Source organism: Pelophylax lessonae (assembly GCF_965119305.1).
Source record: "Pelophylax lessonae genome assembly, chromosome: 1".
NCBI lineage: Eukaryota > Metazoa > Chordata > Amphibia > Anura > Ranidae > Pelophylax > Pelophylax lessonae.
Window position 1 is genome coordinate 31,399,331 of NC_138768.1, and position 16,045 is coordinate 31,415,375.

The following is a 16,045-nucleotide window of genomic DNA, read 5'->3' on the forward strand; positions in this document are numbered from 1 at the left end:
TGGAATTTTTAGCAGCAGGGCCTGTCCCTATGCCCAGCAAGAGTAACTGTGAGGGGTTATGGTGTTCAGGCACCACCAACAACCAACGCCCAATTTTTCTGCACCTCTATGATTGACAAGTACATGCAATTTCAAATTGGAATGGAATTTTTAGCAGCAGGGCCCGTTCCTGCGCCCAGAAAGAGTAACTGTGAGGGGTTGCAGTGTTCAGGCACCACCAACAACCAAGTCCCAATTTTTCTGCACCTGTATGACAAGTACATGCGACTTCGAAATTTGTATGGAATTTTTAGCAGTAGGGCCTGTCCCTGTGCCCAGCAAGAGTAACTGTGAGGGGTCACGGTGTTCAGGCACCACCAACAACCAAGGCCCAATTTTTCTGCACCTGTATGACAACTACATGTGATTTTCAATTTGTATGTATATTTGTATATGCCATTTTTGCTTTAGAAATGTCAGTATTGCTGTAGCAGGCTACATACATCATAGAGATGCGCTACTTTACAGTAACATTAAGGAGACCCCCCAGGCATGATATTTAAAGGAATTTTTTATTTTTATAGTTTTACTTTAAGCCTCATTAAAATCAGTTAATCACTGCTCCTTTAAAAACTATCATTTTAAATGCTTTTTTTTTATTTCTACATGTTCCCCAGGTCAGTACCCGGACCCCCATACACCTTTTTGGGGCAATAACTTGCATTTAAGCCTTCAAAATGAGGCAGTTGGATTTTCGAGGTTTGAGTCCCATAGACTTCAATGGAGTTCGTTTTTTTCGAACAAACGTTTGCTCTGTTCGCGGTGTTCTGGTGCGAACCGAACCGGGGGTTGTTCGGCTCATCACTAGTCAACAGTCAAAAGTGGTTGTCACAGACATGATGCATCCTCTGCAGACGGGGCACGCCTGTCCTTTTGTTCCTGTGCTGCCCGTGTTATTCAGCCACAACATGCAGAAGAGTTGGTGGAGTGGATAACTAAGCCGTCCTCATCCTTCTTGTCCTCTGACACCCACACTTACAGTAGTTTGCCTTCCACTGCAGCTGCCAAAGCTTCCCGTTCCACGGGCTCCTTCTCCACAGCTACTCCTTCTGTAGCCCCACCATCATGCATGGAGGAGTCACCTGAACTATTCGATCATAGTATCAGTGACATGCTGCTGGAGGATGCACAGCAATTTGAAAGCTGTGACTTTGGTTCCCAGGTTGATGAAGGGAATAACGTGAGCCTAGAGAGAGGGGTGACAATGGCAGACAAGAAACTAGCAGTCATGTTGCCACAGTTGCAGCATACTGCCAAGTACGCTCCAGTGATAAGGAGGGAGGGAATGAGGATTTCACTGACTGTACTTGGGTGCCTGAGAGAATAGAGGAGGAAAGTGAAGGGGAGGAGGAGGAGGAGTTAGCACAACTCCAACGAGGCAGGGTGTGCTCCAGGGGCCACCATAGGAGTAGCCAACCTATTGCATCACAGCACAGAGCTCCACAGGTGCAGGGTGCTGCAAACTCCCCACAGACTTCCAAAAGTTCATTAGTGTGGGCTTTTTTGAACACGTGCAGTAGACCACATCGTTGCTGTTTATGAAGATATAATTTCTGCAGGGACACAAAACACACAAGAGGAAGAGGATGAGGAGGAGGTCTGTCAGGTAAACCCATGTGGGCTAATTTTTGGGGCCAATACTGGCCGACACTTACTTCTGTTACCTGTGAATGCCTAATGTACCTTCAGCCACAGAATACTACGTTCTTAGCTGTTAGGTAAACGCATGTGGGCTAATTTTTGGGGCCTGGAATGGCCGACACTTACTTCTTTATCCTGTGAATGCCTAATTTTTCAGACTGGAAATGAAAAACAATGGGTCTGTAAAGGTTCCGCCAAATTGTGGAATGGATGCGGACCCATTTTACAGATGTGTGAAAGGACCCTATATGTATTAGACAATGTATTTACCGCCTGCTGTCAGTTCTGGCTGATTTATGAAAAAAAATGTTTTTGCTGTAAAAAAAAAAAAAAAAAAGATAGGGCAATTGCAATTTCAATTGTAATACTTCTGTTATGACATTGTCCATGTGCTGGGACTATTTGTGCACAGCTAGTACGTCTTTTGTGGCTGCAAATATGACCTAAAGGTTTTTAAAGTTTGCCTCCCATTAAAGTCAATGGGGCCCGCCGCGAGCTTGCGGTTCGCAGACTTTTGAGAAAATTTGCGGCTGGTGTTCGCGAACCGCCCTGGCCGATGTTCGTCCATCACTACTGGCCTGTCCTGCTTCCAGCATGCTTTCCGAATAGACATTCAGTGCTGTTGGAGGTTTTGTGACGGACAAAAGAATGTGTCTGTCCACAGACTCTGTTGACCAGCTGACTTTTATCAAAATAAACCAGTCCTGCATCAACAAGAGCTATCAAGCCCCTGATGCTGATGTAACTGATTGAATTTGCTAGTGGTCTGCCATCTCTTGAAGACTGCATATGCTGCCTATCCTTTTCCTCAATCTTGATTCTGTTAGCTTCCAACAATGTTTTTGGTTTAGGTCACCACCAACACCCAAGGCCTTATTTTTCTGCACTTGTATGACAGGTGCATATCATTTAAATGTCGTATGAAATTTTTTAACAGCAGGCCCTGTCCATATGCCCTGCGCCCAGCAAGAATAACTGTGGGGGGTTACGGTATTCAGGCACCACCAACACCCAAAGCCCAATCTTTCTACACCTGTATGACAAGTACATGCGATTTCAAATTTGGATGTAATTTTTACCAGCAGGGCCTGTTCCTTCCCCCAGCAAGAGTAACTGCGAGGGGTTGCGGTGTTTAGGCACCACCAACAACCAAGGCCCAATTTTTCTGCACCTGTATGACAAGTACATGCGATTTCATATTTGTATGTATATTTGTATATGACATTTTTTCCTTTAGAAATGTCAGTATAGCTGCAGCAGGCTACATTCCCTGAGGAAACGATAGACGTGGGTCTCAATGTTTTATCCGGATGTCAACTGGCCAGAAAGTTCTTTCAACAAGAGCGTTAAAATGCACCTGTGGTTTTGGAGACAGCAGTGTGCTCTGAATGTGGCAATATCCCAATGAACATCCTAAGGCCACGCCCCTGATGACGTCAATCGGTGAAGAAACACGTAGGGAGAAGGAGCCAAGGACGTGTGACGCCAATACACGCTGGGACATGGCGGCTATCCTCTGGATTTGAAAACACAGCACAGACAGCCATGCATACACTGGAACATCTGATTGTCTATGTGTGAACAATGCCTTAAAAAACAACAGCAACAGGCTTTGGAAGCCAGGTTTAAAACCCCACCTGCTCCATCCTTTCCACCAATCCGTATTGTCTGATGTGTCCTGGCTCCTGGATCTTCTGGGATATACGGGAGAAGTGTTGTCTAATGTGTCCTGGCTCTTAGATCTTCTAGGATATTCCATCGGCAGTTTCTGGGGATGATCTCCCATATGACCATAAGGCTATTTATGACGACTGTGAGAGCAGCGGTCATAGACATCTGGTAAGTAGCCAATCAGCTTTTTTCTGTGTGGTGGAGGTACTTACCGTTCCAGTCTCTCACCAGTATTATAGATCTTCACTTGTTAAGGTGTCTTTCTGTGGATTTGAATGCTCCATATACCATCTTAAAGTGGACTGTGGTCATACGGTGGACTGTATATAAACTTCTCTAGCGCTGCATTTTGTTTTATACATACATCGTACAGATGCGCTACTTTACAGGCACAATATTTAAAGGAATTTTTCACTTTTATAGTTTCACTTTAAAGCGGTTATATATTGAAAAAAAAAACCCTGCAAGACAAAGGCATAATGAGCTAGTATGCATTGCATACTAGCTCATTATGAAAAACTTACCTTAAAATGAAGCCCCGACACGGACCCCCGGACACCGCTGTGGGAGCTGACATGCTCCGTCGGTGTCTCTTCCAGGTTTGGCAGATCCGGCGCTGTGAGTGGCCGGAGCCACGATGACGTCACTCCCGCGCATGCGTGCAGAAGTCACTTCCCGGCAAGTGCCCGGCCTGGAACTCTGAAGGTCCGCCGGACCGTCAGAGTGCATGCGCCGCTAGCGTCAGCGCCTGCATGCAGGGCAAATATCTCCTAAACCGTGCAGGTTTAGGGGATATTAATTGTACCTACAGGTAAGCCTTATTATAGGCTTACCTGTAGGTAAGTCACAAACATTTGTATTCTACCGCTTTAAGCATCATTAAAATCAGTAAATCACTGCTCCTTTAAAAATTATTGTTTTCAAAGAAAATTGGTATATGTTCCCCAGGTCAGTACCGAGACCCCCATACACTTTAGTTGGGCAATAACTTGCATTTAAGCCTTTATAATGAGGACTTTTGATTTTGGAAATTCGAGTCCGATAGACTTCAATGGAGTTCAATTGTTTGAACAAACTTTTCCCCTGTTCGCGGTGTTCTGGTGTGAACTGAACAGGGGGGGTGTTTGGCTCATCACTACAGAGCACACACAATGTCCATGTGATGCACATTCAGCCATACAGTTTGTATGGCTGAATTTGCATTGCATTGGGACCAAAATGGTGCAGGACCCTATTTTTGGTCAGCACTGGAATTGGATTGCATGGGTGTTCACACCCATGCGATCCGATTCTTTCATCATTTCAAATTTTGCACTGCATTCTGCGAACCAATATGGGGGTGTCATTAACTTTCCATTGATACCTGCAGTGTTTCGCAGAGGGCATTGTGAACTGCCTGCGAGTGACATACGATGGGGGAACCTGAACTGCAATTTTGCTGGTTCCCACACTGCACAAGTGTGAACCCAGCCTAAAAGCGAAGTTAAAAATGATAAAACTGAAAAAAAAGACATAAGTAAAGTAAAAAAAGATATAAAGAGTCACAGTTGATACCCTTAAGCACTTATGTAAAAATATGTGCAGCTAGGAATGGTAACTGTCACCTGTGTAACACATATTGGAGGAGAGAAATAGTTCTATTACAATATTTATGGTTAACTCTAAAATGAAGAGTTGGAAGGGCTTTTGAAAGTGTAACTTAAAGGCGTATGTTTCATGGGTGCATGCAATTTTTAAGATTGGCATGTTTGGTATCTATTTACTAGACACAATCTCTCCTTTTTAGAGTAAAGAAAAAAAAATGATATATATATATATATATATATATATATATTGTGGAGGTCATAGAGGTTGGGTCCTGGATGGATGTTACATTGCACTAATATTTGGACTGTGGTCCCTGTAAGGGAAGTATGGGATCTCAGTAAGGCAAGGGTTAGCCCTCTCCCAGAGAAACCAGCTCTTAAAGACAGGAAGTAGTGTCAGTGAGGGGGAGAGTAGGAGCTGGAGCTGGAGACACACCTGGGAGACTGAACTGCTACAAAGAAGTGTGCTTGTTTGCTGCATGGTGGCTGGAGACTTGGCGGCTGCTTGGGACTGCATACCTGGGGTACAAGCCCCTGCCAAAAGCTGGTATCGTATTATCATTTACCATTTATGCTGGAGTTAAGTGGACTTTTAAGTTATACCTGTTTTCCACACACACACACATAAATAAATTATCATGAAAAAAGTTAATTTATTTCAGTAATTCAATTCAAAAAGTGAAACTCATATTTTATATAGAGTTATATATTTCAAGCATTTTTTTTTTCTTTTAGTTTTCATGATTATGGCTTACAGCTAGTGACAACCCAGAATTCAGTATCTCAGAATATTAGAATATTACATAAGACCAATAAAAAAAATATATATATTTTTAATACAGAAACATTGGTTTAGTGAAAAAATCTGTCCATGTACAGTATAGTATGCACTCAATACTTGGTCGGGGCTCCTTTTGCATGAATTACTGCATCAATGCAGCGTGGCATGGAGGCGATCAGCCTGTGGCACTGCTGAGGTGTTATGGAAGCCCAGATTGCTTTGATAGCGGCCTTCTGCTCATCTGCATTGTTGGGTCAGGTGTCTCATCTTTCTCTTGACAATATTTACAGATTCTCTATGGGGTTTAGGTCAGGCAAGTTTGCTGGCCAATCAAGCACAGTGGTACCATGATCATGTGACCAGGTATTGGTACTTTTGGCAGTGTGGGCGGTGCCAAGTCCTGCTGGAAAATGAAATCAGCATCTCCATAAAGCTGGTCAGCAGAGGGAAGCATGAAGTGCTCTAGAATTTCCTGGTAGAGGGCTGCACTGACTTTGGACTTGATAAAACACAGTGGACCAACACCAGCAGATGACATAGCTCCCCAAATCATCACTGACTGTGGAAAATGTAGCATTTCATTTGGAAATGAAGGTCCCAGAGTCTGGAGGAAGAGTGGAGAGGCACAGAATCCAAGTTACATGAGGTCCAGTGTGAAGTCTCCACAGTCAGTGATGATTTGGGGAACCATGTCATCTGCTGGTGTTTGTCCACTGTGTTTTATCAAGTCCAAAGTAAGCTGCCCACATTGCCAAAACTACCACTACCTGGTCCCATGATCATGGTGTCACTGTGCTTGATTGGTCAGCAAACTCGCCTGACCTAAACCCCCATAGAAAATCTTTGGGGTATTGTCAAGAGGAAGATGAGACACCAGAATCAACAATGCAGAGGAGCTGAAGGCCGCTATCAAAGCAATCTGGGCTTCCATAACACCTCAGCAGTGCCACAGGCTGATCACCTCCATGCCACGCCGCATTGATGCAGTAATTCATGCAAAAGGAGCCCCCACCAAGTATTGAGTGCACAATTTCACAGATGTGGTGCAACATAAAGATTTACAAATTATCATCATTTATTTCTACAGGTTCTCTGCTTTCAGAAATATTCTGTATAATGTTTGGAGAGCTTAAAGTAATTTTCAGGTCTAAAATGTGTATTTTATCATGTGTGTCAAAACATTAAAATCAAACTCCAGGCAGATAATAAAATACATAAATGAAAAGCATACACGGGAGCTGTCTTACCTGCCAAAAGATTTGTATTTCTGTCCATCCAGTTCTGATGTTTACACAGCTCTGCCCAATACAGGACAGGACTGGAGACCTGATTTTTCTCTGCTGCTGTACAGAAATACCAGAGATGTATAAAGGACTAGAGACCCAGGCTTGAGTAAAAGTACAAGTGCTCTATCAAAAAAGTGACTTGAGTAGAAGTTGAAGTGCTCTTTAAGCACCACACTTAAGTAGTAGTACTAAAGTATTCCACATTTTTTGTACTTAAGTATTGCAAGTAGTTTATTTTAAAATTTACTACTCAAGTACTGAAAGTAAAAGTACAAGTATTGTGTTATGTAGTTATAAAAGAAAGCAGTCAGAAGGCCAGGGTTCCCCTCCCATTTTAGATCCCCTTTAGAGCAGGCCAGGGTCCCCCTCCCTTTACAGATTCCCCTTAGAGCAGGGTAGGGTCCCCCTCCCATTATAGTTCCCGCTTAGAGCAGGCCAGGGTTCCCCTCCTATTATAGCTCCCCCTTAGAGCAGGTCAGGGTCCCCCTCCCATTATAGATTCCCCTTAGAGCAGGCCAGGGTCCCCCTCCCATTATAGATCCCCCTTAGAGCAGGCCAGGGTCCCCCTCCCATTATAGATCCCCCTTAGAGCAGGCCAGGGTCCCCCTCCCATTATAGATCCCCCTTAGAGCAGGCCAGGGTCCCCCTCCCATTATAGATCCCCCTTAGAGCAGGCCAGGGTCCCCCTCCCATTATAGAGCCCCCTTAGAGTAGGGCAGGCCAGGGCAGGTCTCTCCTCCCATTGAATAGATCCGATCCCCTTAGTGAGTAACTTGACTTCAAGACAGTTCTTACTTCTCCTACCTTAGGCTGTCTCAAGTCCTCCAGCCTCTCTCTCCACAGTCCCCAGTCCAGTCCCCTCTGCTTAAAGAAGAATATATTCCTACCTCCATCCAGTTCTCCCGCGCTGGGCGGCCGTGCTTCACAGTGCCCAGAGACAGTCTAGTAGTCTAGACTCTAGTAACTCACAGTCCCTCCCCCAGCCAGGGCCCAGAGAGATCACTCCGCAGGCAGGTGTCTCTCCTCTCTCGCCAGTGTCGCCACCACCACTTCACTTGAGAGCAGAGTGGGAGGCGGGACTCGGGCCAAGCTGAGGGAGGTCAGAGGCGGCGAGGCTCTGCCCCTGAGCCATCGCATCGGGTCGGGGATTGGTCGTGACTTGTGAGACTCGAGTAAAAAAAGTCAGTGGCGGTGCGGGTTTGGAATGGAAATATTCGTAACATTTTTTATAATTGTAACGATGCAGCACATAAAAAAAAAATATCTGAGTAAAAGTATTAATCTCATTGAAAATATGTACTGAAGTAAAAGTGGAAGTAGGAGAAAAAAAATTATACTCTAGTAAAGTACAGATACCGCCTTTTAGTACTTAAGTACAGTAGTGAAGTAGTTCTACTTCGTTACTATACATCTCTGAGAAATACTTACAGGTTTTGTCCCTCCCCCAGTCTGTTGCTGATACCAAGTAAAATGCCGGCTCTTAAACCCCTTTGCAAATATGCGGCATAGGCTTCAAGGGGTTATTTCCAGGGGTGATGGCTGCAGCTAAAGGCATCACCCTGGTACCGTTGTTTAGAGCCAACGGTTGACTTTCTTGTGATAGCAATCGATGTGGCTAAGTAGCCGCTCGGTTGTTATTACAAGGAGTGGGAGGGGACATTCCACCGCCTTCCGCGGCTCGCCCGGGTCTCCCGTCGCACCGGAATGCTGGAGCGACCAGCCAGCACATCCGCTGGCTGGCCGAAGACCCGAGTAAAGTCGGTTTCGGCTTTGATCAGGTCTCCGATGTAGAAACCCGGACAGATGTAAAAAAAAAAAAAAAATTAAAGTACTGTATTTTCTTATACGCCGAGTATAATATCTCCAAGGTAACCTAAGTATAAGTATTACTGGTAGATGCAATCTCTCAAGACGCTGGCTGTGTGGGAATCCTGTACCGGTATACCCAGGATTCCCGAACAGCCAGCATCTTGAGATTACATCTACTGGTAATACTTAGGGTACCTTGGAGATATTATGAGAGATTACATGTATTACAGTACTAGGGTACCTTGGAGATCTATGAGAAATCTGATGTTTTTCAATGGTGTTGCCTTGCTTCGGAAGGGGGGCAGTCTTATATGGCGAGTATAGCCCAAAACCTATGTTTTAACTTGAAAATTAGGGGGGTCGTCTTATACGCCGGAAAATACGGTATTCAAAACAGCCAAACTTGGCGTTTTGAATGCTTTTAAGTGCAGAGGAGGGGTTTGGAGCCTTTTAGACCCCCAATCCCTCCATAAAGAGTACCTGTCACTGCCTATTACTGTCACAAAAGATGTTTACATTGCTTGTGACAGCAATAAAAGTGATACATTTATTTTTTTCTTAACTTTACTGTTTTTTTTTTTTGTAATTCATGAAAGTATATTTGAAACACCGCTGCGCAAATACCGTGTGACATAACATTTTGCAACGATCACCATTTTATTTTCTAGGGCCTCTGCTAAAAAAAATAGATTATAATGTTTGGGGGTTCTAAAATTTTCTAGCAAAAAAAACTGCTTTAACTTGTAAGCAACAAATGTCAGAAAAAGGCATGAAGGGGTTAAACCAGTGTAATGATGTACTATTGAATACAGAGATGCATTCATTTGTGTTTTTTATAACTGCCTGGGGTTCAGATTAAGACCTTTAAACATACATAAAGGACATGAAAACAATTTGGTAGAAGAACCCTCGCCTCTGCCCTGTGTTTGAGTTTGTAAAAAAAAAAAAAAATAATAAAATAACAGCACAGATTGCATGTCTGGTGCTATAAAGAATGGAAACAGAACAATTGGAATTAAACTGTGAGTGCATTTAACACTTTTTGCAAAAATATTTCCCTTCCTCTAGAGGATTTGTTGGTAATTTTTTTACACACATGTTAAAATCTGCATTTTTTTATTATAAAATTACCTAAAACTCCCAGAACAGAATATAAAACAAAAAATGTAAAACAAAAAATGTTAAACAAAAATCTGTGAATTCTGACAGTGGAGAGCCCCGCTTTCAGAATACAATGTCTCAGTGGGGAGGATTCCTCCATCTACCTCGCTGGGAAAAAAAATAAATCATCCATTGACAGTATTAAAGTGATCACTTTTACAGCAAAAAAAAATAGATCAGTTTGCATGTAAATAAGCAGACATTTTATATACATTGTATACATTCTTATAATATTTCCATCATGTGTATTTCTTCCAATCATTGTGTAAAGTCCTATTTGTTGTCCTTTGTCACCCTGATCACTTTTTTTCTCTTCCTAGCAAGTAAGTTACATACCTGTATGTCTTTTCTTTAGATGAATCTATATCATCTTTTTTTGACCTCACAGTGAACACTCCTCCAATGATCAAATCTCCATCCTGAAAATATTGGAATTCATCAATTACATCAGTAAAATGAAGGGTACAGGCCGGACTCTGCATTCCTGATCTCCAGAGTGTCGTACATTGCAGGATCACACAGAACTGGAAGATATAGGTAAATGATAAAATCATGGCTCCGATCACTGGATTCTTCTTTAATTAAAGTCTTTAATCCTCCATTGTGACACAGACCTGTGCAGTATGTGTATCACAATGATGATACGATGAGCTGGCTCCTCTCCTCTCTCTTTTTATACAGTTCAGTACCACACATCTCTCATTGTTCTCAATACACTGACATCATCTTCTTTCTACTTTTAGTTGTTTGTGCAGATAGTTTATTTGTGAGTGGTTAGGTTTAGTCCTCTGTTATTCATATTATTTTAACAACTCTAAGCTAAGACACGTTATTACTTTATTTAAAATAAACTAAAGAAAATTCTGTATGCCAAATAAATCATACAATTGAAATACACAGGTAGTACCAGATAATATCATAATGATTTTTCCATTTACAATATTAATGCACATAACTGTTCTCTATGACTGTTTTTTTATTTTCTTAAAGTGACCCTGTAAACTAAGCTCGGCCTGTAAAATAAGCACATTGTTGCTTACCTTTTTGTTGGCTATTGCCTTCACACATGTCCAAGTGTGTGAATACCTATTTCTCCGTGTCTTCTGTATATACACTCATGAAATAGCGATAGCTTTGTGTTTTTTCTTTTCCATAAGTCATTCCACTTGGACTCCCTATGGAATGGTGGGAGTAGATCCACCAGAATCCCCCCTTGTATTAAGAAGGGGAGACACATCTCCCTTGAAACTTCCTACTATATTTCCTACTGTTGCCAGCACTCCAAGACTTCTCTTCCTAACTTTCAGCACCCCAACACTCCTGCTGCCTTATGGCATTCTACATGCTGATATGGGAGAAAGAATGGCCTTTTTCACAAAATAGTTGCACTGGCTTGAACTTTGGGTAATCAAAAAAAAAAAAAAAAAAAAAACTGAAATGTATCCTTTGTAGAGGAGACAAACAGTGAATTAGTAGTCCCAAGTATTGACTGAAATGTTTCCTTAGGTATGGCAGCTTGGACCAATGCACCAATGCACATATCATACCTGTGGGATCCACTCTACAACCAGAAGCGCAGGACCCAAATTCTAGTAGAGACCAGTGTAGTAGCAGTGTCTACCACTGTGATCTCCACTAGCTTCTCGGTCCTGTGCTGAACAGCTGCCTAGCTGCATTCTAATACAGGTGGTCAGAAGCTCCACATGGATCTTACTCAGAGAATGCTTTGCATTTCATTTGCAAATCATTCTCTGATTGGATAATATGGAGAGGTATGGCACTGACGTCACAACCTCATGTGTTCATAAAGCAGCAGAGCAAGTACTTGGCAAAGGACACACAAGCTAGTGGAGATCACTGTAGTAATGCTTTCTTCTAAAGTGATTTCCAGATTCTAGAGGGATCCCACTGGTATGACATATGCATAGTTTGATTGGTCCAAACTATGTAAAAAATACCATATAGTGCATTAGCATTTTGGCAGGTACAGTGTGCCCTCCTATCAGTAGGGGGTGCTGTGTGTCGTGGCCACTGTGCAGGAGGGAGGAATGGAAGCCAAGAGGAACTTTGCCCCTCTGGAGCTTCTGTCAGTGTCAGCAGGAGAGCAGCTGTCTCATCGAGCACTGCAACCCTGGGTGACCTCTATGGTCTTTTTTAGTGACACAAAATGATGTGCATTTTGTGTAGTGGGCAGTGCAGAGATATGGTGCCTGCTTGTTAGGGACAGTGTGGCAGAGATGAGGACAGGTTCCTGGTGAAGACGGACAGGACAGGCACACCTTGGCTATTCGGCACTGTGAGGCTTAGATCAGAGACTGAAGGACGACTCACACTGCTAGTATACCGAGCCATGGTTTCAGTTACGGCAACCCTCTTCCATCAGATGCTGCCGCCAGCTAGGTATACACGGTGTAGTGAGTTTACAACTTCTGAGTTATAAAACACTTGTCTTGTTACCTATTGAATTGTTGTTTTGCCAGTACTTACTGTTGTACCATTGGGATCACTGAAAGTTCCTTGCTGCTCCCCATACCACATGTAACTGTTGTCTGTGTTTACTCCAATACAACTGAATATTTCACCTGCCTCTGATTGCTCTCTAGTGGGTACCAGTGGTAGGATCCACCTACACTTGGCATAAGTGAGCAGGATATGCACTTTGTAGTGGTTAGCATGGATGGGGAAGTAGGGGCCACCATGGCATCATGGGGAGTGGCTTTAGGTCTGGTCCCAAAATGTAATGGGTCTATTATTTCAGTAATGGAGTGGCAAAAGAGACTGCAAAGTACCAACTTAGAGCAGATTGTGGCACAGCTAGAAGGCCTATTTGGGGAGAATGAGACCATGATGGAGTTAAGATGTAGGTTCTTCATTCACTGGTAACAAGAGGGTGGGAGCCTCACTCATTTCGCAATGGCCCTCCAAAACGATTGAAATGGCTGGAGAAGAAAAAACAGCATAGGTGTGCTGACACTGCAAGTGCTTCAGACTAGTTGATACAGGACAGGTTCATTGGAGGGGTGAGTGCTGACCCCATCTGAAGAACCCTAAAAGAACAAGTGACCTATCGACTGTTCCTTGGTTTCAATTATGTAGTGGTGGAAACAGTGACACAAGAACAGGGGGACATGCAGGCCAATGTCACAGTGATTAGGAAGAGTGAGCCTTTCTACATGAGAGAGGAGGTCTTAGTCCCCTCACCATTGTCAGCCCTACAAACAGCCATTTAAGAGCTGACATAGAACATGGCCTCCATACGGCAAGAGATGACATCCATCAAGCAAGAGCTGGTCTAGCTCTCCAAAGGTGGAAATCCATGGCGGAGGGACCCAGATGAAGACCTTAGGTGCTGGTGGTGTGGACAATATGGTCACCTAGCTAGGAGCTGTAGTCACCCGGAAAATAAGGGTACCTCAAATAAACTAGAGGTCCCCGGGACTAACTCCTGGAACTTCACAGGGTGGCCAAAAATGTTCCCATTAGTACGTAAGGAATCTCCTGGGTGGAGATTCAGGCATTTGACAAAGTAGTGGAATAAGTGAGGGTCATAGTCACTCAAAGCCTTTAAATACCCTTGGTACCTATTGATTTGGGGATGAATGATTTGAAAGACTTAGACTTATCCCATTTGATGACAGAGGTGGAGGAGTTTTGTGGAACCAAGTGAGGCTGTGGCTTACAAGCTGTCTGACTTAAGCCAATGTGAGCCTAGTAGGCCTACCACAAAGATAGCAAGCACCAGACAGAGAATTGGGGTTGTTTATACACCCCCCAAGCAAAGACTGCTACTTGCCCCCCACCAAGAGGTTGTTTTTCGTTACCTGTCAGGGCTCACAAGCAACTTCAGGGGGGTACTTTCATCATCACAGGGATGTGCGGGTAATGAGAGAATGGCTAATGGGTCATACCTGTCCACGGTTCACTAGGGTAAGGTACTTGTAGAGATAATCAACCTAGGGACATCTCCCATTCTGTTACCGAATCGTATGATCATTGGGGACCTCTATATGGTATCCAGATTGTATCGTGGAATCCCAACCTGCTGGGCAAAGCCACCTGTGCACCACTGCAAGTCACTATGTTGTATGTAGGGGGTATGGGCCTATGCTGGTCTGCACACCAAAGGAGTACAGTCCAAAGCATTAAGCCTAGGGGTTTGAGTGTGCCACGAATACCAATATGAAAAATAAGAATACTTCCACACTTCCAGAAGGTATAAAAATGAAAAAAATATATAAGTTTATTCAAAGTTCATTTACATAATTTAGGGATATATGGAATTGGGTAGACAATACAAAAATTACATATGACAATACATATTACATTTCAAAAGACCAAGAGAAAACAAAGAGAATGGTGCAAAAAGATCATTAATTTTTAGAAGCTTTACAAAATGGAAAAAAGAGCTGGAACTACGCGTTTCGCAAAATATGCTTCTTCAGGCTCCAGCAGGTTAAGGATATAGGTACTTTTATGAAATAAACAATATATGTATTATTTTATAATAGAAATACATGCTCTTATAATACAACACAACTAATCAAAACATACATAATTACCAAAAATTAAAAAAGGTTTGGTTATTTACCAATATTGTTCAATATTAGATATTCATAAATATTCAGGTATTGAATGTTCATTTAAAAACACAAATTAATTCATTTTAGCCAGTGTTAGATGAATATATATTTGTTGTATATTCCTTAGATTTAAAAGCTAGGAATGACTTAGCGGATATTATCTTATCTGACATTCAATTATATAAAATGACAAAAAAAGAAAAAGGAGGGAAGAAAAAAAAAAAAAAAAAAAGGGGGGGGTATATCAAGTAATCCATCAGAGAAGCTTGAGGGGGGGCGTTTAGGCCAAAACCCTAAACAATCCCTGGATAGGAAGTCCAGGGTATGTCTGGGAAAGGGCCAGACATGAAGGGAAGTGATTGGCAAATATATGAGGAAAATCAGTATTATCCATATGGCAAAGAAAGCTTACCTATGATCTTGTTTTGACGTTGTTTTTTACTGGATATATATATCTGGTCAATTGACTGAGTATATGTCTTTTCCGTATGGTCACAAAATAGGAAGAAGGGAAGGGGGAAATTGGAAAGAATAGGGATGGAAAAAGATTTTGTATATATGTGGGACCTATAAATAAGGAGATAATGTTGCCAGGGTTATAAAAAATTCAGTGATTAACACACAGTGTGAATTTATAAAGAAGATTGTGCCTAAAAGATAATGTGATATGATTGTTTTCCCAATCGAGTTATAAGGTGAAAAAATTGATGTTACAGGTAGTGAATAAAATAACAAGAGCCAGAGAAAGGTAATTAGTATTTATAAATAAATAAATAATTAGCATAGGAACCAAATGTGATAAGAAGGGAAGGAGAAGGGAATATAGGTGGGAGTGTGTGTAGTGCTAGTAAAGATAGATGCCAATATGTAGATAAGGGATATGATTGTTTAAGAAAGAAACTTACCCTAATTGGATGGAATAGAGTCTTTTGATTTGTTATTTATGTCTCTCAGCATAAAAGAGGCATCAAAAAAATAATCATTAATATGGCCTGGATAGAAAGAGAGAGGCCCATAGGGGAAGATAAAAAATAGGGATATAAATAACAGACGACTCAATCATATCTCTCAATAGCGCTGTTTGTGGATATTATTGACTGAAAAGTCAATTGCAGTTGTCCAATCTCTATAAAAAAGAGAGATCATAAAGATGGTTTATTAACCTTATCTATACAGAAAAAAAACGGTCAAAAGTGACCAAGAATACAATCTATAAGAAAAAATAAAAATAAAATAAAATTTGTATTTAAAGTCTTTTAGGACTTTTACCTTATTCCATCAGCGCTCAAATGAGAGAGTACGAAAAGATTGAGAAATCTGGGAAGTTCAAATATGTGTGTCCGCATCAGTTTGGCTGGCAGTATCAATCTGCACATTTGTTTGGTACTTAAATAGGTGTAGGTTTGGCGCCAAAACAGTTCCCCTGCGTCTCCCGCCCCCCACGTCCGCCCGCCAATTGTCCGTAGAGGACTTGCGGGAGGACGTTCCTGC

General features: G+C 42.2%; 1 protein-coding gene across 1 annotated transcript in view; it reads right to left on the reverse strand.

The window, feature by feature from the left end:
• Positions 1-10,528, reverse strand: part of LOC309567716 (vomeronasal type-2 receptor 26-like) — a gene marked incomplete at both ends in the record, with an annotated part of 95,849 nt that extends 85,321 nt beyond the window's left edge. Inside the window, one exon of the mRNA XM_082273159.1 lies at positions 10,311-10,528. Within this exon, the coding sequence (XP_082129285.1) occupies positions 10,311-10,528 (218 nt within the window). The remainder of the gene's footprint in view (positions 1-10,310) is intronic.
• Positions 10,529-16,045: the final 5,517 nt, after the last annotated feature.